The 26,809-nt window shown below is 34.6% G+C and overlaps 2 protein-coding genes across 3 annotated transcripts; one reads left to right on the top strand and one right to left on the bottom strand.

Moving 5' to 3' along the window:
- Nucleotides 1–244: 244 nt before the first annotated feature.
- Nucleotides 245–2,655, top strand: LOC111479986 (delta(7)-sterol-C5(6)-desaturase-like). Of its 2 annotated transcripts, none has more exons than XM_023124922.1 (3): nt 245–575; nt 1,292–1,597; nt 2,040–2,655. In XM_023124922.1, the coding sequence occupies exons 1-3, from the start codon at nt 350–352 to the stop codon at nt 2,330–2,332; spliced, it is 825 nt and encodes a 274-aa protein (XP_022980690.1). In that variant the 5' UTR covers nt 245–349; the 3' UTR covers nt 2,333–2,655. The 2 variants fall into 2 exon arrangements, with proteins under 2 accessions (XP_022980690.1, XP_022980691.1); XM_023124923.1 differs by having other exon boundaries at nt 487–1,185.
- A 945-nt stretch (nt 2,656–3,600) lies between these two features.
- LOC111479968 (protein ABHD17B-like) lies at nt 3,601–12,314 on the bottom strand. Its single transcript, XM_023124902.1, has 5 exons — nt 11,705–12,314; nt 11,498–11,534; nt 4,861–5,097; nt 4,740–4,787; nt 3,601–4,181 (listed from the first exon to the last, which is right to left on the bottom strand). The coding sequence occupies exons 1-5, from the start codon at nt 12,007–12,009 to the stop codon at nt 3,780–3,782; spliced, it is 1,029 nt and encodes a 342-aa protein (XP_022980670.1). The 5' UTR covers nt 12,010–12,314; the 3' UTR covers nt 3,601–3,779.
- Nucleotides 12,315–26,809: the final 14,495 nt, after the last annotated feature.

Raw genomic sequence — 26,809 nt, forward strand, 5'->3', positions numbered from 1 at the left:
GCCATGGCTGGCAGTGCCCACAGAGTGTGGCGCCACTCCAAAAACTCGAGCCCCAGAAAAGGAAGCCCTCAAATTACCATTTTGAAGGGACAATTGACATCCAATCTGAAATGGAGGGTCGGGTTGTTTGGTTTGGTTTGGTCGGGTCGGGTCCGGTCCTACCCATAGGCAGTGTGTTGAGAAAGTGATATTTCCCATCACTGCAATAGCAGGGGACCTTTTTGGGCTATAAATTCTCTCGACCCTTTTCCATTCCAACTCAGACTCTCTCTATTTTTTCTCTTTCAACTTCCTCTGCTTTTGATTTGACTGCTTTTTCTCTGTTTTCCGGTGGCTAATTACGGCGGCCATGGGCGGCGGACAGCCGTATCTGGAGCTCTTTGTGGCGGAGACTAGTTTCTACAACCGCATTGTTTTGGGAACCATTTTTCCTGCCTTTACTTTAGACCCATTTCCTCATATTGTTCAAACATGGCTTAGAAACTGCATTGGTGGATTATTAATTTACTTCTTCTCTGGCTTTCTTTGGTGCTTCTACATCTATTACTGGAAACGCAATGTCTATGTTCCTAAAGGTCTTTGCCTTTTTCTTTTTGCTCCTTTTTGTGTGTTTTTTTAACCCCTTTTGTGTCTATTTCTCAACTGCTCCATCAACCAGTTCTAATTTTGCTCATTTGGGTTCTATTAATTCACTTACTTCTTTGTTCACTCCCTTTTACAATCTGGATTTGTGTTTCTTTTTACTAATTTCACTCATTACTTCCAGATTCTTGGAGCTATAATCTTGAACTGCATGCTATATTTGATTCATTTTGGTTTAGATTGTAAATGATTACTAGTCCACATTGTTTTTGGATCATCTACATGTTCTTGTCAGATAGATTTCCCAAAAGGGTTGTTTTGATTTGTGCAAGCTGATGATTCTTCTTTCTGTGTTTGTTAGCTGAATTGTTATAAAAAGAACTGTAAAAAACAACATATATCCATAATAATTTAGAGCTAATGGATGATATATTATGTTTGGAGCTTCTTCTCGGTTAAACTAAGGATATTTTATTTGTTGTTCAAATGGAAAATATGATGTTTGTGATTTAGATATTGTTTTGGTTGTGACTAATTGCAAGAAACTAGTGGGGGATGTGTTGGTAGGTGGCTATGTTGAGCATTGAACTTGTTATTCATAGAGTATGTAAGAATCCAAGTAACTCATTTTTCGAGTTACGATATCGTTCGTGACGAACCGATGTTATATGTTATGAATGTGTATGGCTGAATGGTTGTTTTCTTGCAGATTCTATTCCATCTAATAAATTGATGCTCTTTCAAATGTTTGTAACGATCAAGGCCATGCCATTTTACTGCATCCTTCCGACGTTTGCTGAATACGTGGTTGAACATGATTGGACGAAATGCTATCCGAGGGTACTCGATGTCGGATGGCGTGCCTATGCCTTCCATATAGTTACTTATCTTGCCTTTGTAGAGTTTTGTATTTATTGGATGCATAGGGCGCTGCATGATATAAAGCCTCTTTATAAGTATCTCCATGCTAAACATCATATTTACAATAAGAAAATTACTCTCTCTCCCTTTGCTGGTAAGTTCTTAATCTACTTCTCTCAATTTTTGCATATTCATGTCAAATAGATTGCATGCCATAATATGTGTTTCTTGTTCGATTTCGTAAGATGTGTTCAACTTTGTATGAGATACCAGAATACGAGCGAACCAATCTCAACGAAACTATTACGAACCCTGGTGTTAAAACAGGGTGCTAGAACACTTTTATCTGATCCAAGCTAATTTGAGAAATACATTGGCATAGCATGAACACCTTAGGACTTACCTTGTCGCATGAACTCGACTTTTAGCGTGCTTTTGTGTATTATTTTGTCATCGATGTTTACGATGAAAACATGTAGTTCGTAAGCTGTTCTTCGTTTTGATAGAAACTTCAGGGATCTACTAAAGACTAAAGAAGTTCTATAGCTGTTTTTTATTAGAAGATGTTCTGATGAATGGTGTTTTTGAATGGGCAGGTTTGGCATTTCACCCTGTTGATGGGATATTGCAAGCAATACCTCATTTGTTTGCTCTATTTCTCATTCCAACTCATTTTAGAACACATATTGTGCTACTATTCTTCGAGGTGGTATGGACGACGAACATTCACGATTGTATCCACGCTCAAATATGGCCAGTTATGGGTGCTGGTTACCACACGATTCATCATACGAGATACCGCTACAATTATGGGCATTACTCCATATGGATGGATTGGATGTTCGGTACGCTTCTTGACCCGATTGATACAGAAGCCAGGGGGTCGTGATTGGTTGCTTCGACATCAACTGCTAACTCGCTATAGCTTTTGGTGATTCTTTGAGTTTAATGTAAATCAAGTTGGTTATTGATGAGGGCAGGTGTTGTGGTATGTTGCAGAATAAATTGGCATTCCAGAGGCAATTGGTGAAGCCATTCATACCATCAAATAAAGCATTCAATATCAGAGTTGGAATCCACAGGGATTATGTGCTGCTGCTGCTGCTATTGGTAGGCATTAGTTGCATCTTTGTGTATCATATTTAAATGAAAACTTTGGTTTGAAAAAATAGGAAATGACTATGTTTGGGGAATGGAATTCATGACTTCCCCTAATCGTGGAATGGAACCGCTCAAGCTAGATATTGTCCGCTTTGTTCCGTTAAGTATTGTTGTCAAACTCACGATTTTAAAGTTCGTCTACTAAGGAGAGACTTTCACACCCTTATAAGAAATACTTTGTTTCCTTCTTAAACGTGTCTATTAGGGAGAAAATTTATTTCCCTCTCGAATGCGTCTACTAGAGAGAGGTTTTCAGACCCTTACAAGAAATGTTTTATTTACTTCTCAAACACGTCTATTAGGGAGAAGTTTTTATACCTTTATAAAAAATGCTTGGTTTCCTTCTCAAATATGCCTAACGAAAGATAGATCATATGCATGATGCAAGGAAAGGGCTGAAACTCGACCCTCGCCCCGCCCTGCCCCAGTTCTACATTAGAGGTTAAATTGCTAAACTTTTAAATTAGAAGATTAAATCATAAATAAGTGAAAAGCAAAAGCAGTGTAATATTTTACTGCTTTTCAAGTGTTCAAAGACAAAAGAAAGGAAGTTTTCCCCTTTTTCCTCTCTTTCCAAAGCACATAACGAAACCATAAAGGGCATTTTATCCCTTGAGAAAACTCAATATATTAAACAAAATGAGATGAGGGCCTCAAAACTATGATTAGCTACAACTTTCTGCAACTCATAAAAGCTTAGACTAATTATCATTTGAACACTTTCTACCAGCTTTCCACTGCAAGAAGGAATATGAAGCATTATGAAAAGCAACTAATATTACAGAGACAATGACAACTTGCTTTCTTTTTTCATCTTTTCAAGGCAATACACATTGTCCAAAACAGTCAACACCTCCCATCTTTCAAAAATATAAAGTATTCACTCATTTTGACTACAACATAACGAGTGGTGCATGCAATTCTGACATCGAAAAAGCCACTGACCCTACCTCCCAAAACATCCAACCACCAAATGAAATGCTTAAAGTTAGGGAATTGAATGGGAGGGTGTAGAAGGAAATTCATCTAACCAATAATTCATCTGCAAAAACTTGTTGCTGTTTGTACAAAAGGGATATAAATGAAAAGTTCAAGAAGGAATCACAAACAATTATAGAAGGGGTCACAGTTAAGATTAGTGCAGGGCTTATTTCGTGATGAACTGATATAATCGATTACCATACTAAGCCTTTTCTTTTTGTAAACCTATCGACCCGATCAGTGCTCATACGAGATTTCTCAGGTTTGTTTGCTTTTTTCGACTTCTCAAGACGACTATCTAAACTATTTCGGGAAACTTCAGGAACATCTGCAACCATTTTGAACGTATCTGAAGACCCAGTTTCAGATGGTTTGTTCTGGTTGTCTGTTTCTACTTTAGCTTTCTCAGATCCATTTGTTGATGCTTTTGATTTCCCAAGTGACTGTACAAATTTCTTTAAATGTTTAATGAACTCAGGGTATAGCTCAAGATTGCAATGCCCACCTCCATTTATCCACAGTGGTTCATACTTTTGCTTGCTAAGCTCCCACAGCTGCTTTCCATGGGACCAATCAACAACTTCATCAGCTGTCCCCTGCAAATCAAACACATTCGGTCAGTAGTCTATTCTAGGGGTGTACATGGTCCGGGTTGGGTTGGGTTGAGGGATTTTTTTAACCCAACCCAAAAGTTCAGGTTGGGTTGTCGGGTTGTTAATTTTTTTTAAAAGTTTTATTTATCCATAATTCATAATTATTAGTTAGATAAAAGATATTAACAATTCACAAACAAACACAAATCAATCTATAATCATTAAGAAAAAAAAAACAAATTCATCAACAACAATAAAGGAAAATTGTAACATTTTAACATAGCTCAACATTGTCATAAAACTAAAGACAACTAAATACCGACACTTCTTGAGAATCTAGGTTGGGTTAGTTCGGGTGGTTGGGTTGTTGGATTGGATGTATACCTCTAGTCTATTTGTTCTGCCTATTATTTGAAACCATTAAGTCAGAGAGACCATGCAATCGATCTGAAGGGACGAACGGATTGGATAGTTAACAAATTATGTGTTAAGAGAAAAAACATCATTGCACAATCAAGAATATGGGCTGTATATGAAAGAGAGAGAGGGAGATATTCTTACATGTATGATTAAAACTGGACAGTTCACCAAACCAATTTTGTCGATGTTCTGAACAAGGAAACAGAACAGTAAGACGGTATCTTCTAAATTAAACAAGTGATAACAAAGTAGCAAAACGTACCTTGTAGATATCGAACCAATAAGTCCGTTTGGCAGGGTACAATACCCTCAGTCCAGATAAGATTGGACTATGTAAAACTACACCTCTCAAGTTTGATAATCGTGACGCAAGATCAAGAGTAGGGCCGCTACCAACAGATTGACCATATAATATTAGTTGTTCATCGTTTACCCCATAATTCTCCTTGAGGCATTTATATGCCGCATCAATGTCTGCATATGTGTTACATTCAGTTGGCTGTTCCAAAAAGAAAATAGAATAAAATGTTATGAGGGGGAAAACTCAGCCGTCATCAAAATGACATTGATATGTTAGGACCATACAACAACACACACTCGATGTAGATGAAAACAAAGAAGAATAGAGAGAAAATGCAACCCAAAGAAAAAATGCAAAGAGAAATATTAGCTTATATGACTTCAGTATGTACGGTAATAGAGAATACATAAACATTTTCAACATTTTCAACATTTTCAAAGCATTGACTATATATATATATATATAACTAACTACCATATAAAACTATCTACCATATATAGTTTTATTGATAGATATAATCGTTTAGTATATATAACTATCTACCATATATAGGATATAGTCATTTACTATGTATATAACTATCTCCCATATGTAGGATATAGTCATTTACTATGTATATAACTATCTACCATATGTAGGATATAGTCATTTACTATGTATATAACTATCTCCCATATGTAGGATATAGTCATTTACTATGTATATAACTATCTACCATATATAGGATACAGTCATTTACTATGTATATAACTATCTACCATATATAGGATACAGTCATTTACTATGTATATAACTATCTACCATATATATATAGTTTTATTGATAGATATAGCCATGGTTATATTTACTATATATTTATATATATATATATATATATAACTATCTACCTTATATAGTTTTATTGATAGATATAGCCATTTACTATATAACTATCTACCTTATATAGTTTTATTGATAGATATAGTCATTTACAATATATAGCTTTATTGATAGATATAGCCATGGACTATATATATATATAAGGCTATTTACCAATATAGCTATTTACTATATATAACTATGCTTAACCTATTTACTATATATAACCTATATATATAACTTAACCAAATATAGCTTTTTAGCATGGTTGAGACCATGTACTTTATACGTCATATATATACCTATATAGTTCTACTTTATATGTCATATATATACATATATAGTTCTACTATGTATACAACGGTGTAAGTTATTATTAATCTATAAATAGTAGCCTCCATAACTTAACATGATAATCCAGCTATAAATAAGCATAGCCACTAAGTAAACAATAGATAAGTTATGACAATCCCATAAAATAATCAAAGCTAAAGCAAAGTCATATTACATAGGTATAATGCTTTAAAATTTAAGTTTGTTCATTTTTTTCTTTTTTCTTTTTTAAATCTGAAATATGCAGATCCTGTATTGGACCTCTTAACTATTCCAATCAACCAACAGCTGAACATTGCTGGTTCAGGAAGTAATTTGATGTTTTAAGTTAGAATTTATATTATTTCCAGACAACCCTCCTTCCAACTCTGCACAGTAAACATGGCTGAATATCATAGTATAACTGACAAGAAGCATCATTAAGATGCAATGCTACAAATATTGCATTTTATGATCAAAATGTTTTCACATCAGAGCAATGTATAATTTGGGAAACAGGTAGGTAAGAAACTAATTGTCTGGGTTTGCACCGGTAAGAACAAGAGCATATATAAACTCACAAAGCTAAATAAATTTCAAAGCAAAATAAATTTCAAACATTGACGATATAGCGAACATTCTTATTCGACTAACAATATAAAAATATCTACAACTAAAGTTGATATGCTTATAAGTTCATAAGCAAAATTTTATTTAGACAAACTAAAATTCTGTTGCAATATCATTCATTAATTATGAGGCCGTTTAAGAACCTCCTAGGCTATTCATCCCATTAGATGAACAGTGGTCTGAAATTAGTTTACTTCTATTATATTTAGCAACTAGGGAACTTTTATGTAACTTCTTCTTGGGACTTCGATGACGCCTCATTTCCTTCTGTCTCATTTTCCTTAATTTTTTTTTTTTTTTTTTATGAGAAACAAACTTCATAGATGTATGAAATTTAAAAAAGGACATAGCTCAAACCAAAGAAGTTACAAAAGAGATCTCCAATTAGTCAAAAGAGTAGAGAGACTATAAAAGCTATAAAAGGATACGCATTTACACAAGACAACATAGGGAAGATAATTTTGTTCAAAATAACTATCTTCAGAACTTTCCTTTTCATTAAAGAGACAATTGTTATGTTCCTTCCAAGTCGCCCACCAAAAAAATAATAATAATAATAATAATAAAGTACATCCAAAGAACTTTCTTACCATAAGTAAATGAATGTTCGTTAAGAATCTAGATAAGGAGGCTATTGAGATCTCTTCCCAACGATTGTTACATTCCTTCCTTTGTGGAGTTTGCTTTCTATTACAAAGGGAGGGTTGTTGACAGGAGAGGGAGGGGAAGGGGAGGCACATGCGATGGAAATCTGAAGAGAGGGGAAGCCGGCAACCATGGAGTGAGAAAAAGGGAAAAGGAGGAGAGAGAACTTTGGTTGCTAGTGTCAGGTTAGGGAGATTGCTATATAGCTTACCCTATGGGTAAATGACATATAAAGTAAATGGTATATAAAGTAAACAATTATGTAGGGTAAAAAGCTATATTTGGTAAAGCTATATATGGTAAATTTAACCATATATATAATTCATAGGCAGTGATTTGAAAATGTACTTTATGTATTCTTTGGATTCTCTACATACTTGAAGTCATCAATTCCTTCCTGCGTTTTCTCTCTCTTATTTTTTGTATTCATCTAGATCGAAAGTGTGTTATCGTGCGATCCTAACAACTGGTATTAGAGCTAAGTGAGATTCACCGCGATCTACGAAGATGGAAAGCTCAAAGATTGGAATTGAGAAGTTTAATGGATCCAATTCAGTTTCTCGAAGATGCTGTTGAAGATTATCTATACCAGAAATATCTTCACGAACCTCTAACATGGGTGAACCTAGATACCATGATCACGGAGCAGTGGAAGCTCAAGGATCGGCGGACCCTAAGGTTGATTTGATTGACACTATCCAAAATAGTGGAGTTCAACATCATAAAGGAGAAGACAACATCAAATCTGTTGAAGGCCCTGACGAATATGTATGAAAATTCATCTATGAACAAGGTGTATTTGATGCATAGATTGTTCAATTTACAAATGTTTGGAGGTGGATTTGTTGCGGATCGTATAAATGAATTCATAAATCAACTGAGTTCGGTAAAAATTAATTTTGAAGATGAAATTAAAACATTGATTATGATGTCATCTTTACCTGAGTCTTGGGATACTATTGTTGTTGCAATCAGCAGTTCTCGAGAATCTGAGAAACTGAGGTTCGATGAAATCCAAGATGCAGTTCTCAGCAAAAGTATTCACAGATGAGAAATTGGGGATTCATTTGGCAGTGCTCTCAGTGTTGACCAAAGTGGAAGAAGTAAATTGAAGGACCCAAATAAAAGCCAATCGAAATCAAAGAACCGGGTAAATTTTTCAAAACAGACCAAATCTAATGTGTTAGAATAATGGAGAAAAATTTCACTTTCGGGTAGATTGTACAAGACTAGGAAGCAGAATCACAAATTGGAAAATGATGATTCTATAAATTGAGCGGAAGACATTGAGGATGCTTTTATCCTCAATGTGGGTAGTTCGATTGAATCTTAAACTTTGGATTCATGTGCATCTTTTCATTGGTCTCCAACTAAGAAATTGTTTCACAATTTCAAATCTGAAAAATTTTGAGAGGGCATATCTTGCCAACAACAAAATCTTGGAGATTGAAGGAAAGAAAGGGAGATGTCGGCATAAAAACTCCCACAGGAAATCAGTGGACATTAAAGAATGTCATATATATTCCTAGTCTTAAAAAAAACGGATCTTTATTGGTCAATTGGATAGCACAAGTTACACAGTTGAATTTGGGAAGAGTTCGTGGAAGATTGTGGAGGGTGCTATGGTGATAGCACGTGACACAAAATCTAAAACCTTATACACCACTACAGGGTGTATAAACATGACTGCTATTGCGGAGAGCGCTTCCAATTCAAGTCTATGGCATAATAGACTTGAACATATGAGCGTCAAAGGAATGAAGATGCTCACTGCGAAAGGAGTCTTAGAAGGCTTGAAATCTGTTGATATGGGTCTTTGTGAGAGCTGCGTTGTGGACTAACATAAACAAGTTATCTTCACAAAAGCTGTCAGAGAATTGAAGAAAGTGCAGTTGGGAATAGTCCATGCAGACGATGGGGACCATCTCCAGTTCTATCACTTGATGGATCAAAGTTCTACGTCACCTTCATCGATGATTTCAGCAGTAAGGTATGAATTTATATCCTGAACACAAGTCAGATGTGTTTGCCACCTTCAAGAAGTGGAAAGCTGAATTTGAAAATCAGATTGGTTTGAAGATCAAATGTCTGAGATCTGACAATAGGGGAGAGTATGACAAGGCAGAATTCAAATCATTAATTTCCAGTAAGGCAAGGCAAACAAAACATTGAGCAGGCAAAGAGTACGAGTATTCATTCTGAATTGTCAAAGACATTTTAGGTAGATGTTATAAATACATCGGTCTACTTGATCAATAGACAGCCATCAGTACTCTTGGAGTTCAAGTTGGCAGAAAAGGTCTGGACAGGAAAAGAACTCAAGTACTCTCACTTGGAAACTTTTGGATGCACGACAAATGTTCATATTGATCCAGAAAAGAGACACAAGTTTGATGTTGAGACTGTGAATTTCTACTTCATAAACAATGGTTCTAACATGTTCGGGTACAGGTTTTAGGATGACAAGAACAAAAAAGTCTTGAGACATTGTGCCGTGACTTTTGATGAAAATGTCTTGTACGAGGACAAAAGAAGAAAGGTTCTAGGACAACGAAGCAAGTGGAAGTTGATGTTGAGTTGCGGAAAAATTCATCTAGTGATGTTGTAGCAGATACTCAAGAAACTTCTGAGACTGTTGCTAAGGAACCAAAGGTGCAGCAAGTGACACCTGAGTAAGAAGATCATCCAAAACCATCAGAGTACCAAATAAGTATTCACCTTCATTACACTATCTGATGCTGACTGATGAAGGGGAACCAGAGTCCTTTGATGAGACCCTACAATTGGAGGATATAACCAAGTGGGAGCAAGTCATAGATGATGAGATGAGTTGGATGTCTAAGCTTCATAATTGTGTTTCTCTTTCATCTACAGAGGCTAAGTACGTAGCAATAGTTGAAACTAAGAAGGAGATGATATGGATAACAGACTATCTAAGAATTAGGCAAGAAGCACGTGAGAAGATTTTTTATACAGTTAGTCAGAGTGTCATACCATTGGTGAAAAACTTAATCTATCATTCAAAAACAAAACACATTAGAAGACGATATCATTTCACTCGCAGGTTAGTGAAAGAAGGTGATACGTGTTCAGAGAAGATAGAAGGTGCAAAGAATCCAACAGACATATTGACCAGATGTGTTGATGTTGGAAAACTGAGGTTGTGCAAAGTCTTAATTGGTATGGTGTAGTGAAGATATTGATGATTGTTTGAGAATGAAATTCTGGGTTGATTGCACCAGTCTCCAAGTGTGAGAATTATTAGGGTTTGGAGTTTATTGCTTATTAATAGTTTACTCAATGGTTATATCTAGTAAAGCTATATAGTGCAAATGACATATATAGTAAATAGTCTAAACAATAAATAACTATGTATACTAAAAGGGGTAAAGGGATATATGATAGGTAGTTATATACTGTAGATAGTTATATCCCTATATCTGGGTATGTACATATTTGAAGTCATCAATATAAACCTCTAGCCAATATTCATCCTTTCATCCTTTGATTTTCTCTCTCTTATTGTTTGTATTCATCTGGATGGAAAGTGTGTGTTATTTTGCAGTCTGTTAGTTTTGTAACAAGTTAGCTTGTCATGTCAACTAATAATAAATCGGGTAACTTTCCCTTTAGAGTTTAAAGATTTGTTAAGAGTCAATTTGAGCATAACTCAGTAGATAAATAGAATTAACATCCTAAAGATCGATGGTTCGACCCTCGAAATTGTTAAACTCAAAAAAAAAAAATTGTTAGCTAAGAGGCCTAATCCTATTTCTCTAACCACGGGGTGCACATTTTGAAAACTCATGCCCCTAACGTACGTACTAATGAAACCGAGTGAACGAAAAGAATAAAAAAATATGAATGATACTAAAATATCTGGACTTCAAAGAGAAACAACGTCCTCTTGATCATTTCAGATTTTGAGTAGTAGGCTAGTATGTCCTCAAAGCACAAAAATGCATATACCCCAATTTAAGCCGGCACCAAAACTTGAATAATCCATATCCATAATTTTGAAACACAACTATATGATGCCATCAATTCTTTTCCAGCTACATTTTTGGGAAGAAACATCCAAAATAATTGAACATTTAGACAGGCAATACTCACAAATTTACAAAGTAGAAAGACAAGGACAAAGACATCCTACCTTTCCAGTTGATTGTCCATAGCCAGAATAATCATACCTGCATTAGATACAAAGTAAAGGATCATGAACAAATTCAGCAAGTAGATGCAGCTTTAATAATGCTTCAAGAGATTTGTAGAACAAACAGAATTAAACAAGGGGGAAATGCCTTGGCTGCAGCTAGTTTCAACAAACAACCATAAAAAGAACAAGAACAGGAAAAATTACCCCATAAGATTAACACGAAGCCGAGCGCTCAATTCGACAAAAAGCTCGAACATCTGGCCCAAATCAGCAGCATTCCCATGGGAATAAAGCAGAGTGGCAGAGGGTTTAGGGTGTTTAACATGAACAGCCACAATATTATTCCCTCGACGAGTTCGGAGACGAAGAACATCAACATCGTCACGTCTGGGAATCTCGGGAATGTATAAGCGGCCATCACGGAATTCGTCGGCGATTACAGTGTAAGAGGGCGGATTGGGCGGGAAGAAAGCGAATTTAGCGGCAATAGAAGAAGTGACTCCCCCCATTTTGCTTTTCTTCTCATCAGAGGCCTCGGAATCATAAAGGCCCCCAACAGCCCTACTCCCTCAAAATTCCGATCCAAAAGCTAAAACCTAACTCAGATCTTAAGCTTTGGCTCAAAAGAATCATAGAAAGAGAGAGAGAGAGAGAGAGAGAGAGAGGAGTTGGAATTCGCTCTCCACTAATCCAAAAAAAGAGGAACAGTGGAGCCAAGGGAGTTGGAAAGTAAGAGGACAAAAGAAAAAAAAAAAGGAAAAAGAAATGGAGGTGGTGGCGCGTGGAAGGTGGAGGCGGCGGAGCGTGGGGATTAAACAAGTCGAAATTGAAGAAAACTCAAGGTTTTTGCAAATTTGCTTGACGACAAAAGAGAGTGAGATACTATCTAGTACATCGCGTTTCTTTTAAGATTCATGGTATCTCCTTTATCTAAAATGGAATGAGTGTGGGCCCCACTTGTCACCTGCATTATTTTCTCTGTGGGCTCTACCTTATATATCTTTTATTTATTTTTTTCCATTTAAATCGAATAATTTTGAATTTCATTTTATAAAATATTTCAATAATCTATTAAATTTAAGCGTATTAGTAATCGTATGGAATAAACGGTTCACGCTCCTCCTAAGAATAAGAAATAAAAATAGAATTAAGAAGGTGTGTTCTCAAATATTCATAGTCTTTAAATATGATACAATCTAACAATTATTATCTACAGAAAATATAAATTAATTAAATATTGAAGGTAAAATAAAATATACTCTAAATCAAATTATAAAAAAAAAAAATTAAAATACGATATCTAAAATATATTCCATAAATAATATATATTCCAAATATTATATTTCTATTGGTAATTGATATTAATTTTATTTATATTTAAATAAAACTAAAGATTAAACAACAAAAAAGATATGGAAAAATTTATGGAAAAAAAATATCAAATAATATATTCAATATATTAAGATATTTTATAGAAACATATTTAAAAATACCATAAAATATAATGAGTCAAATATTTTTTTTTTATTTAAGGTATAATATACATTAATTAGATTCATATTTAATGTTACAATACAATATTTTTTTTTATATATTTAATATATTAATATTATTTAATACTATTTTTTCTTTCTTTTATTTAATATATCTAATATATTAAATATAAATAGAAGTCTTTTTAATGTATTGAACATGTATTTGACTATTTAAATTAACTACTTTTCTTTATATTTAATATATTAAATATTAAATTGTGCCCTTGTTAAATTAAATTTATCGTTTTAGTATAACTGGAACAAAATCATAACCTAAATATTTTAATAATATTTTTAAAAAAATTATTTATCCATCATATATATTATATTAATAATTAAAATTTTAAAAATTTAAATATCAACCATTCCGCACATTATTAATCTTGGTTACAAATATTAAATATTTTTAATTTTTTTAAAAAGTAGTGTTTATGAAACTCTTTCGATTTGATTTAACAATTTGAAGAACAAGATTTTTAGATCTAAATTATCGAATAATCCCAAAAACGATAAGAATCAACCTAATAAAAAGTTTTTAACGGATTACCTTAATGATCAAGATCAATAATAAAAAAAAAAAACTCATTTCTAATCTCGTGATTTGAATAACTCCACAAGATAGTTTAATAAAGACTAATTATTATACCATACAAATCTAAACACAACAAACTCAAAGCAATAATTTCATGACTAAAAAATAACATAATATGTCACTTTTATTTTAATATCCAAAATCATCGTACTAAATCAAGAAAATGGAGGACTATTTATAGTTTTAAAAATAAACTTAAAATAACCTTAGAAAATTATAACTCTATGTCTATAAATATCATAATGACCTTCACTTAAAAGATTCAAATATGTATGGTACAGTTTTGTCATCCATCATAAAGTATTTATGGCATGATCAAGACACCTTATTTCGTATTAAGTTGGGTAGGTAAAGTATGTTTAGATTATAACCCTATTTTAGGTTAGTTGGATTAACTCGATAAAAAAAAAAAGTAAATAGTAATTAATTTAATTATTTAAAATACTTTATTTATATGAAATTCTGATAACATGTCTGATGCTAACACTAAATACGATTATTTGATTTTTCATACATTATTTTTTTTCCTAAGAATCATGAACAAAATATTAACACAAATGTTCCCTAAAAGTTCTAAAATTCTTAATGATTTTATCTTAATTCGTGGAAAGGAACGAGTTTGCTCTTGAATTCATAAAAAGAGTGATTTAGAGCTTGGCCTCTATGTCGTGGAAAGAATAAAAAAAAAACTTTTATTCAAATTTTTAAGAGATGCATGGATAACAGAGTAGCTCAAATTTGATACTGTCATACTCTCTAAATCATTTCTATTTGTCATTGAAATGAATGATAGTAAACTATGTTATGAATTGTTTGTTGTGTTAGATTTCCAGAGTCAAATTACTATATGTGCAAATTTGGACGACTTCCTAGAATTTACACACATCTCGAACTTCTCACATTTGATTCAAACACCCTCTACTTCTACCTCCCTCATAATACTTTTATGATCATTTTGTTCGAGTTTGATGGCTCTATATAGTGAGTTACATACCAAATCCTCAATTTGATTCACATACGTATGACTGATCACAACCCTAATAATAAGATGTTCATGGGTACATGTGAAAGTTAGTAATGTAGTATCCTAAGTCGAGTTAAAGGTAACTTGAGAGGTTTATACGGCATAAGTAAGGTTTAAAGGACTCTAGGAAAAGATTAAGGGACTAGGACAGGGAGCATAATTAAGTGATTCAATGCCCAAACAAGTTTTTATAAGGACTAAAAAACTTTGGATAAGGTAAAAAAATGAACGGTAAAAAATAAAGGAGGTCATTTTTCCAATTTTTAAGAAACTTTAAGAGAATGAATTTCTCGATGAAAAGAAAAAAAAAACTATTAAGGAAAGTTCCAATTTTCCATATAATTTCAATTATATTAAGTGTGTTTCCCTTTTAATTATCCCTCTTTGTTTGAGGATGACTTTTAATATCATTAAATAAAATAAAAGGAAAACTATTAACTTATTCAAATGCAATATCTCTTACTAACAAAATATTTCTTACTAGCAAAACTTAATTTGAACCTTTTTGTGTTGGTTTTGGCATGAGAGAAGAAATTCTAATAAGTTAAATCTGTTTAATCCTTTCTTTCTATTTTTGTTTTTTACCTTTTCAATTAGGTTAGCAATTACTTTTGATTAATTTAATCGATTCTATTTTGATAAAAGAAAAGGAGATCGAGATATAACTTACCAGAAATCTCAAATCTCTCTCCCATGTAAATCTTGATCATCTCTATAAACTCATATCCTATAAATAATTGCATTACTCGTTCTCTTCATCGTACTTAGAGAGTTTTGCACCTAGTTCCATTGGTGTTGATACCAGGTTGCAATTTTTCATCTTATACTTCTTCCAAATCTCATTTGCATATTTTTCTTGTGATATAAAAATATCTGTCTCTCCTGGTTTAACCTCTAAACCAAGGAAAAACTTCAACAAGCCCAAGTCTGTCATCTTAAACTCTCATGTCATTGTGCTTTTGAACTCTTCTATCAGTTCACCATTGTGGTCTGTAAAGATGAGGTCATCAACATAAAGAGCAACAAGTATCACATTACCTCTACTTTTATTTGTGTAAAGTGCATGCTTGTGGGGACATTGCTTGTACCCGTTCTCCTTGAAGTATGCATCGATACGAGTATTCCATGCTTGTGGTGCTTGCTTCAACCCGTAAGAGCCTTCTTCAATTTTAATACCTTATTCTCTTCTCCAATTTTTATGTACCCGGGGGTTGTTCGAGGTAGGCTTCTTCTTCAAGCACACCATTCAAGAATGCCAACTTGACATCCATTTGAAAGATCGGTCATTTAAATTGAGCCACTTGGGGAAATGAGCAATCAGATTGTCTTCATTCTTGCGATGGGAGCAAACACTTCGTCATAGTCAATTCCCGTCTTTTGCTTGTATCCCTTCGCAACAAGTCGTGCCTTGTACCGCTCTATCTTGCCTTGATCATTCATCTTTTTCTTGAATACCCACTTTACACCTATGGGCTGACTTTCTTCTGGTAATTCTATCACCTCTCATGTATTGTTGCGATGAATCGCTTTAATCTCCTCATCCATGGCAGTTTGTCACTTCTTGTCTCGCACCGCCTTTTCAAAGTTGATATTTTCAGCATCTGCCAAAAGACATACAAGGTGTACCTCATTTGTTGAATCATAAAAGTCTCGCAAACTTCACATTTTAGGTTGTCGTGGTTCGTCTTCATCATCAGAAATTTCTGAGTCTGTTGGTGCGCTTGTTGGTGCAACGGCTGATGATTCTCCAACTTCAATATTAACTTCCGTCGAATTGTTTCAGTCTCATTCGCTTGTTTCATTTACTCGCACATCCCGACTCACTATCACCATCTTGCTTATCGGGTCAAGTAGCTTGTATCCTTTTGTCTTCTCATCAATAAAAATGTATCTTTTGCTTTTGTCTTCGAGCTTCGTTCTTCGTTGATCCGGTACGTGAACGTAAGACACACTACCGAACACTTTGAGATGAGAGATTGTAGGCTTTTGTCCACTCTAAGCTTCTTGTGGTGTTTGATCATCTAACTTCACAAGTAGACATCAATTTTGTACGTAGATGACGCATTGCACGGCTTCTGCCCAAAATTCTTTTGGCATCCTTTTGCTCTGAGCATTGATCTAACCATGTCGAGAATGGTCCGGTTCTTTCTCTCGGCCACACCATTTTGTTGAAGGTGTATTGTGCGGTTAGAAATTTCCTTATGCCTTGCTTCTAGTAATACTCCATGAAAGCCGTCGAAGTATACTCGTCACCTCTATCAGATCGTACAACTTTGATGTGTCTACCAGCTGCCTTCTCCACCATCACTTTGAACCTCTTGAATACCTCGAATGCCTCGAACTTTTCTTTCAGAAAGTAAGCCCAAGTTTTCCGTGAGTAATCATCGATAAAGAAAATGAAATACCTCTTTCCACTGAAAGACTCAGGGGTAATTAGTCCACATATATCTATATGGATCAACTCGAGAGGTTGTTTAGCCCAAAATTCAGCCTTCTTTTGAATTGAGGTTATCGCATGCTTGCTGAGCACGCATTCTTCACAAAATTTTCCTTCAAAGTCCAGGTTTGGTAGCCCATGCACCATATTCTTCTTTGCTAACTCCTTTAGACCACCATGATGTAGGTGACCAAAGCGGAGATGCCACAGTAATGCCTTGTCTTCTACGTCGACTCGCAAACATTTTTCTCGTATGCTTCTTAAGTTCATTTTGTACATCTGATTTCTTCCTATCTCGACTCAAGCAACCAAACACACGTGCTTATCCTTCAGGTGTAGCAGACGGTCCTTTAAGAATATCGAGTAACCTTTCTCTGTGAGTTGCTCCATACTCAATATGTTGGTCTTGAGGTCTGGTACGTAATAAACATCTTGGATTGACCCCATTGCACCATATTTTTGCAAGAAATGTATCGTACCTCGACCTTTGACCTCCACCTTTGACACATCTCCAAATGACACATGACCATCTTCAATCTTTTGCATCTCTTTAAATAGGTACTTGTGACCGCACATATGGTTGCTTGCCCCTGAGTCGAGGTACCATAGAGTGTCGTTGTTGATATTGTCTTCTTGAGCCATCAAAAGAAGACATTCATTTTTTACGTCTTCCAGGGCTAGGTTGGTTGCTCCTTCCACCCTTTTTCCGGCTCGACAATGTTTTGCAATATGCCCCACTCTGCCACAATTGTAACATTTATCGGAGTTACAATTATTTGCATAGTGACCATATTTTTGACATTTATAGCACTGAAGGTTGGAATAGGTTGATCGGCTGCCTCTTCCTTGACTGCGTCCTCTTCCACACCAATTTTCTTGGCTCGACTGTCTCTTCTCCTTATAATGTCCTTCATTTCTGCTGCCTTGACCACCTCGACCATTTCTGCAACTTCCTCGACCTCTTCCTTGAAAATTTTGAGAGTAAAGTACATTTTCATCTTTTATTGGTGCCTTGGTTTGAAGTGCTTGATCGAGTGTTTCCTACTTTTTCTTCTTACGTTGCTCGTGTGCCTCGGGAGAACCAATGAGCTCATCGACCGTGAATGTCGCTAGGTCCTTGGACTCTTCTATCGCACATACAACATTCTCGAAGTTATTGGTTAATGACCTCAAGATCTTTTCCACAACCCGCGTCTCGGGTAACATTTCTCTGTTTCGATTTAGTTGGTTTACTACAGTCTGTACGCACATAATGTAGTCAGATACATTTTCTAACTCCTTCATCTTCATGCACTCCAACTCGCCACGAAGAGTTTGGAGACGCACTTGCTTGACTCGGTTGGTTCCTTTGAACACCTTTTCTGAAGTGTCCCACGATTCTTTCGAAGTAGTTGCCCTGACAATCTTCACAAAGCCCGACTCGTCAATGGCTCGGAACAGCATGTATAATGCCACCTTATCCTTTGATCGCAATTCTTTTAACGCCTTGTTTTGTGCCGCCATATAACTCGTGGTACCCTTTGGTTCTTCGAAACCTTCTTCGACCACCTCTCATGCGTCTTGAGAATCGAGAAGAGCTTTCATTTGGATGCTACGATTCTCGTAGTTTGTCTTTGTTAGTTGCGGTAGCAGCATTTGACCCATCACATTCGCCATCGGCTCTGATACCAATTTGTTAAAAATAAAACTCACTAATTTGTGAAATAATCTCACACACACTAACGTTAGAACGCTCCGACACCCCTTTGTGAAAATAAAAGGGAGCAGTATTTATACCTTTTCTATTACTAATAATAGGGCGGAGAAACTCTCATAACCCTACCATCATTTACTAAAAGACATTGGGCTTTTTCTTTAACTTCATTTCTCAAATTAACTTTCCTAACCAATTAACTTTCTTAACAAATTGAATGCATTTGTCATTTTAAATTTATTTCAACAAATAATTCCTATAATATTCTAAAAGAGCTCCCCCAACAAATTTCATGAAGGAAACAAGAGGTAAGAGTGTTCAAAACTCACTCTCCTAATTCAAGCATCCATGGTGACGAGGAATAAAGATGTAAAAAAATAAATTAGAGTTTACATGTTAAGTCATTCCTCCAAACTAATTCGAGTCGGTTGCTAGACACTCAAGGATGAAGTTTAATAAGACCCAAAGGCTAACAAGCTCAAGAGTGAAGGGAATTCGAGTTTTTCGGAATCGGGTAAATTTCGAAGGAATTGGGAGTAACTTCAAATTCCTTCTCTACAGTCCCTCTCGTCCAAAATTAACAAATTCTTTAGCTTCGTGGCATCAAGAGGAGAAGATTTCATGAAGAATTCGGGAGTTGAGGATTGAGAGAAAGAATCGAGAAATTGGGGGCACACGTGAGAATTCATCCATCTAAAATGAATTCTTGGGCTTGAGAGGAAGATAAGGGATTGATCTCATGAAGAAATCGAACTCTGCTTTCGAATCGGTTGTCCAATAAAGGATTTCTATATTTGAACTCCAACGAGGATAATATTTTTCGAAAAAAATTCACAACTCATAACTTTGACTACAATTCACGATAAAGCGCTTTCTTAGTCCCTAACTCTTCTTTGCAGCATGATCTTTTAGTTTCTTGAAGAAATTGAGTCGTTTTTTTTTTTTCCTGTTTTGGGGAATAAGATGTTGATGTGGTCGGTTTAATTGAACCATCCACGTGAGCCCCAAACTCGATCCTCCCTCAACCTTTCTTAAATAAACCTACTCAAGACCAACACTTAAAAAGAAAGTTTTTATGGTTTTAGAAACTACTCTAATATGGAGCTACCCAAGAAAATTTGGAGTGATTCGAATATCGAAAGTTCAAGAACCGAAGACTTAAAGGTTAACAATGAGGTAAGTAGACATCTTGGACTTTTCTTAAGAAATACTTTTAAAAATTGTTTGAATTTGAATACGAGTCTTTAAGTTAAATATGCATTTAAGGAATGTAGAAGAAAAATGTTAAGTCTGTGAGTTAAAACCCTAACCGAGCATTTTGCTTGAGAATCAAGTGACATTAAAATAATATATTAAATGAACTTCACTCCTCAAGAAATTTTAAAACTAAAAATAACGTGGTATAGTAAAGATATATATATAAAATTTTGTGGTTATTGGATATGGACGAGGGGCATGTACAGTAAAAAAAAAATGACTATAAATGATATAAAATTTTTATAGATGGCCTAGGTGACATTTAAGGTTTACTAAGGATAAGGGTAAAAGTACCAAAATGCTCCTATATGCCTGAGCGTTAGTTATGGACTAAACGAACTCCAAATAACCTAATATTTTATATATGACCTATTTTCATGGATATAAATTTGGTTATGCAAAGTTTCAAATCATTGGAATATGTTTAGTAAAGATCAACTTTACGAAGATCCCATGGTATTCCGGAAGCTCGCAGCATTGGTCCTGATAACCCCCAATTTATTATCTCTTCTCCAGAAATAATGCCTACTCCCTCAATTCGTTCTAAAAAAATAGGATTTTGTGTAATAAGTTTTTGATATTCAGCAACCGCTGTCAAAAAATAATCTCAGAAATCCAAACATTTATCTATCCATCCATGAGGTAGTCAGTCGCGACTCCCCCGATACGAAAATAATTATGCATCATTCTCATACTGGTGGCTGCTTCGAATAGATCATATACTAATTCTCTTTCTCTGAAAATATAGAAGAAGGGAGTCTGTGTGCCAATATCCGCCATAAAAGGGCCAAGCCATAACAGATGAGAAGCTATACGACTCAATTCCAACATAATTACTCTGATATAGCTGGCTCTTTTAGGTACTTGAATAGTACCTAAGCTCCTTCAAGTTATATCAAAGACTGAATAGCCTCAAAATGACTTAAGATTTTAAGTAAGACCTATGGGCATGAAGGTTTACCAAAAAATTCAAGAAATTTGAAACACGTTAAGAACTTAAACTAAGAAAAGGGGTGGTAAATGACCAAAATGCCCCTTTAAAAATTCTAAGATTTTTTTAAGGCACAAAGGAACTCCATAACATCCTGATTCCTTACAAAGGCCGGTATAGATTTAAGGATAGTTAAACAAATATTTAAGGGCGTTATAACATGTTTGGGCATAGCCAAGATTTTAAGGAAATGACAAAATTACTCCTAAAGGCCCCTAATAAGGATTTATGATTTACGTGAATCATGCTAAAATCTTATTAAGACTTGGACAAAATTATTATAACATGAACTTAAACTCATAGTTTGGATTACGGTTTAAGGATTCATGATGAGACCTAAACATGGTTGTACTCTAACCTTTAAAGCAAGAACTCAAGAATCCATAAGACTAAAATGACGTTCCAAAGACAAGTACAAAGCGAAGAGCATAATACAATCCCTAAAACCGCTCAGAATTAAGAGCATGAAGACATGAAGGAAATTATGCCTAACAAGAGCACCTTTGAAGTAAGAACCAATATTCAAGTAATAAAAAATGAAAATTCCCTTGATATCCTCACAAAAATTCATGAAGAATTATGACCCGTATGATGTTATTAATAACTCATTCTCATGAGGATGATATGATAACTTTATGTCTATGAACTCTAAACGTACCATGAAGTTAGGGTGTGTCACAACTATGCATCACCTTAGAGATAGTTCATGAAGTTATATCAAGAATGCTATTCTAAGGACATAAACATGCCAAGAACATTGAACACTCCACGCCCTCCAATTACAACGGCCCACATGAATGCTAGGCAATACTCTAATTATGATCTTTCACCACACGATGCTTCATGCAGCCCCATATTTCTTCTCTAGGTGGGATGCCCTAAGCCATGTTTCTTTAGAAGGATGTCCTGTTTAGGCCTCACATTTTTCTTAACCTAGACGAGATGTCCTGTGTCATGGTCATTCTCGTCTAGGACGTGTTGCCCATGGTCGCATGCCCATGACATGTCAAACCCTTTATTTTCTTTCATGTTGTATTGTTTTACTATTATATTTTCTGTTTGTTTGACCATTTGACGAAATCATGTTTGGGCATGTCAGACGTAAATCGCCTTAAAATTTACTATAGGAGCACCAAGTAATCATCAAACCTCCTCTAGACCGAGAATTGTATTTTCTCTTTCCCACATGTTTTTAATAAAATTGACTTTCACAATGCTTAATTTCAACTTTTTTTCAACGATTTGTTTTAACTAGATTTTCTAAAAAAAAAAACTCTCAAAACGAGACTCAAGACTCGACCATACGTCAAAATTGACCTTAAAGTCTGATTTTCACATGACTGGCTTGTTCGTTGAATTACAACAAACGTTGAACAATCGCCAAGTTTGTTGCCTCGAAAATGCAATTGTGACACTCTGCACCATGTTAGGGGGACATTGCATCACGTTTCTTGCAAGATGTCATGTTCATATTGTACACCAATCATGTGACCTTTTGATATGAAAACTCTAACCAGTTGAATCTAAGAGCCCTCATAAGTGCGTGGATTTGCAAACCCTTAGTTCACAAATGCTAAGACCTCAAAATCAATTTGATTTCATTCCAAAGGATGACAACTATTGGAAATTTAATGTGACAATCTTATTGAACCTCAAAACAATAACAAACTTGGCTACAAAAAAACTAAATTCAGTACACTTTCAAGGTCATGAAGATCAAGAGGAGTACTAAATAACAAAAACTAGAATATGGTTCAAGATCAGGAACTCAATACCTCGAAGCTATGATTCTTAGATCAAAACCAAGGTTAAGAACTCAAAATTCAGGATCAAGATCCATGAGCTAGATCATGATGAAACTCTGAATTCAAGAATAGAAGCTAAGTGCCTAAGTTCTCTAGGTCAAGAACAAGAACATGATAAGAAAGAGTGGGGTACCCTCGCACACCCTAAGGACACACCCTAAGCACAGCCTACAAGTAGGCTACTTACTAAATCTTTGTACCCATTCAAGTTTCTCATATTTTTCAAATGACAAGAAGGAGTTTGTCGAAGATGGACGGGGATCTAGAGAAGGGTCCATACAGAGACAGCTACACAATATTTTAACTATTTTAATATTTTAAGTTGTTTTATTTACTCTGCTCCATGTATTCCAACTTTAATTTATATTTGTAATTATAATGTATTTATATTTTTTTTAAACGCAAAAAATTGTACCATCCTTTTTTATTTATGTTTTTACAAGTTCGTCATGACTCAACATGAAAAATTGGGTCGTCATAAGTAAAGTCTAATGATGTCCTACGTAAATGACTAGATTGAGTACTAAGATAATATGAATAAGTTGGTGTTTTACCCGTGAATTAAGATAATATGAGAAAGTTAGAGTTCTATCTTATGCTTACTAAAACAATATGAGAGTATTTGCCCCACTCATCGTTGAACTTACACTCGGCTATTGTTGTTCAGGATGTAGATTCCGTAGTGGCTAAGATTTAATAGAGATAGGCAACCAAAAAGCTTATGAGTGCATCTCGTTGGTACTAAGAAGTACATTAATTTTAAAGAGTATAATGGGGACATCTTACAAAAGTGGAAGGGATACGAGTTATTGTAATATGTTAGAAAATTGCGGATGGATCAACAAGTGAGAGTCAATAGACAAATGCTTTGTAGATTATGATGAACCAAGGACGATAGGGTTGTTACAATCTCTGAAAAATTCCAGAGTTGAAATAGGAAAATATAACAATGTATTTCAACGTGGGTCTACAAAAAAATCTGAAAGAATATATTGTGATATAGATGATAATTAACAGACTTACCAATTCTGTACACTTCTTACCTGGAAAGGATGCATCTAACGACTCGTTTTCTCATACCTCGAAAAGTGGATTGCTATGCAGACTAGAAGATAAACATTATGTAAATTATTTCTTTGTCAAAACAAAGAACAAATATACACCAAATAAGTATACAAATGTGTCCGTATAATTTCGAATACAAAATTCATTTACCAATCTTAGGTTTATCAAAAATTATAAATAAGTAAACGACACGTCCCTCTACACATTATTACAAAATTTTATTGACTACAAGTAAAATGTAACAAACTCAATACGCTGCCTCATGTATATATAGATTTTACTTCATTTTTTTAACATTTTTCGTAATCGTTTAACGTATTCACAATAAGCAAAGGTCGAATTTAGATACTCAAATTACTTGTTTTACAAATTAGGACAAAAAAAAAAAAAAAAAAAAAAAAAGGACAGGAAGACAAGTCGCTTGGGCGTAGCCCCAATGGGACAAGTCCCCAATCTTAGTGATAAATATTCGAGAATTTAATTAAATACATCGACATCGACATTTATTTCTTATTCACCACCTAACATATTGATGATGTATTTTAGGAACCTTTGGATGAATTTAGTGTTGAGAGTGATATGTCGTCCGACCAAAAACGTGGTTAGAACACCGTGACCCCATCATTAATTAAAGGAAAAAAAGGAAAAGACAATTCGTACGTACTGTCAATTTTATTCACTAAAAGATTGTCATAAAATCTAAGCCACACGTGCGCTTGGTGCTTTCTGACATTTGAATTTACTTACGTGGTTGGATGTAATTTTCTGTCGTTTTTTTTTTTTTTTTTTTTGGCATTTTCTTTCCTCTAAGAGTTATATGGTTACTAATGTTTTTATCCTACTACATCCGTACCATGTACCTTGACTTTATCTGAAAAATGTTAAATATATATCGAGTATTTAAAAGTATCTGGAAATGTAATTTACTTGCAACATAATTCATAGTGGGACTCATTTATCGTGATTATTCCCTGGACTTACTTTTATTTTATTTTTTTTGGTAGGGTGGGATGAGTGATACTTATCTACACACCGTTCACATATGCGTGCATGAACCCACTAACCGAGCTCGTATATGTACCATCTAGGCCTATCTATGGGCTAGTACACACGCTCATACAATTGAAAATCAAAGGAAAGAAATAAGTGTATATCATATCATGGTGTATGCATCCACACAAAACATACTAAAAAAATAAGTAATGCTTGTGACATATAATAAGTAATGCTTGTGACATATAATACAGTATGGCTAAGAAACGTTCATAAAACAATATGAGTAACATGCATTCATGATACGATTAGAATGCGTTTGGGAAACGATATGACTAAGTTGTGCTCATAAAATGATACGCATGTTATATGTATAAGAACGTTAAGGCTATGATAAATTAGGGAACAATATGACCACGAAGTGTTTACGAAATGATATGATCATGATAGGATATGAGAATGATGTAGTAAAATATGATATGATACAATGTGAACCGATATGTTATGTGATTGTTATGATACATGATATGATTTGTGCATGATGAGAATTGTTATATCCGGAAGACGAAAATGTTATGATATGAGATATGTATACAATATGAACTATATGATATGATTAACATGCAAACAAAGAACTAGCATGAAATACAACCCCGACATTTGCATGCAAGATACAATCAATGATATAATAAACGATATGAGAAATGACATGGGAAATGATATGATATGAACAAGACGCTAGCGAGGTTGTATTGAATAATAATGAAAATGGAAAAATATTGGACCTCATGCATTATTACGCGTTCATGCATTGGAAGATACCCATATTCCTTCACGAAAGTACGGACACGTACACTACTAGGTGGGAAATGTTCATTATGTTTATTATAATGTTGTCGTGACGGTCGCTATTTCTAACAAGTGTCCAGCATCAACAGCATTCGGAGAATACTCGCTCAACCAGAAAGGGGGTCCAGGAGATGTGCGAACTGACTGGTGGGTCCACACTCGTACGTGTGAAGCATGTGTACAAAAATTAAGTACACATCCTAATTACCCGTTAGAATAGCCACCATAGAAAAATAAACTATTATGATAAGTCTCATTCATGAAATTGTATGGGCTTACATTTAACCCTAATATTAGGGTCACTTACTCAATATTTCTTAAAATACTAAGTCAGATGCTACTTCTATTTCAGATAAAAGGAAGACATCCTAGTACCATTGGCAAAAACATCGAAATTCAAGACCGTGACACATGCATTTATTTTCTTCCATTTAGACTAGAATAAGATTTTTTTTTTTTAATTTAAATGTTTATTTATTTCATTTAGTTTATTGTTGTTTGGTTTTAAAGATGTTTTCAAACATGTAAATCCATGGTTGTAGTTTAAGATAAAATTTATGTTATGAAGAAGTTTAAATGGAGTATTTCTGCATTTAATGTTCATGATATGTATATGGTAGCGACCCTAGATTAAATAGAAAATTTAAGGTCGTTACAAGCAGGCAAACTATGGCCACACCTTTGCCGGAGTGAGAAAGTTCATATGCGTGTTAGTAAGAACCTACCCTTGTTGTCTTAAGGTCATGAATCAAGTCAAGTAAGTTTACCACACACCCATGCCCAAAAGCAAAGTTAAGAGTTACCTAGGCCCCAAGTCCCTTGCCTTTTCCTAGAAAAATGTTAAACATAAGTAAGTATTTACAAATACTCAGTAAATAGCTTCACTATTAGAGTCGGAAGATACATCCACATACAATATGTATCATGACTGGTGGAACCTACTTTTTCATGAATATTCCATGAGTTCTGGTAGGATAAGATCCATAGTACTTATTAGACACGGTTCATGCAAACACATATAAATCCATTAGATGGGTTGTTAACGTACCCCTAGGCCTAAATATGAGC

This window comes from Cucurbita maxima, unplaced genomic scaffold (genome assembly GCF_002738345.1).
Source record: "Cucurbita maxima cultivar Rimu unplaced genomic scaffold, Cmax_1.0 Cma_Scf00005, whole genome shotgun sequence".
In the NCBI taxonomy this organism is placed as follows: domain Eukaryota; kingdom Viridiplantae; phylum Streptophyta; class Magnoliopsida; order Cucurbitales; family Cucurbitaceae; genus Cucurbita; species Cucurbita maxima.

Bases quoted from the DNA above. Each gene is read 5' to 3' on its own strand.
- LOC111479986 (XM_023124922.1), top strand. From the start codon at position 350: ATGGGCGGCGGACAGCCGTATCTGGAGCTCTTTGTGGCGGAGACTAGT. The intron at 576-1,291 runs GTCTTTGCCTTT...GTTTTCTTGCAG, and splicing joins CAATGTCTATGTTCCTAAAG to ATTCTATTCCATCTAATAAA. The intron at 1,598-2,039 runs GTAAGTTCTTAA...TTGAATGGGCAG, and splicing joins TACTCTCTCTCCCTTTGCTG to GTTTGGCATTTCACCCTGTT.
- LOC111479968 (XM_023124902.1), bottom strand. From the start codon at position 12,009: ATGGGGGGAGTCACTTCTTCTATTGCCGCTAAATTCGCTTTCTTCCCG. The intron at 11,535-11,704 runs GTAATTTTTCCT...TATCTAATGCAG, and splicing joins CTTCGTGTTAATCTTATGGG to GTATGATTATTCTGGCTATG. The intron at 5,098-11,497 runs GTAGGATGTCTT...TTTTTGGAACAG, and splicing joins ATGGACAATCAACTGGAAAG to CCAACTGAATGTAACACATA.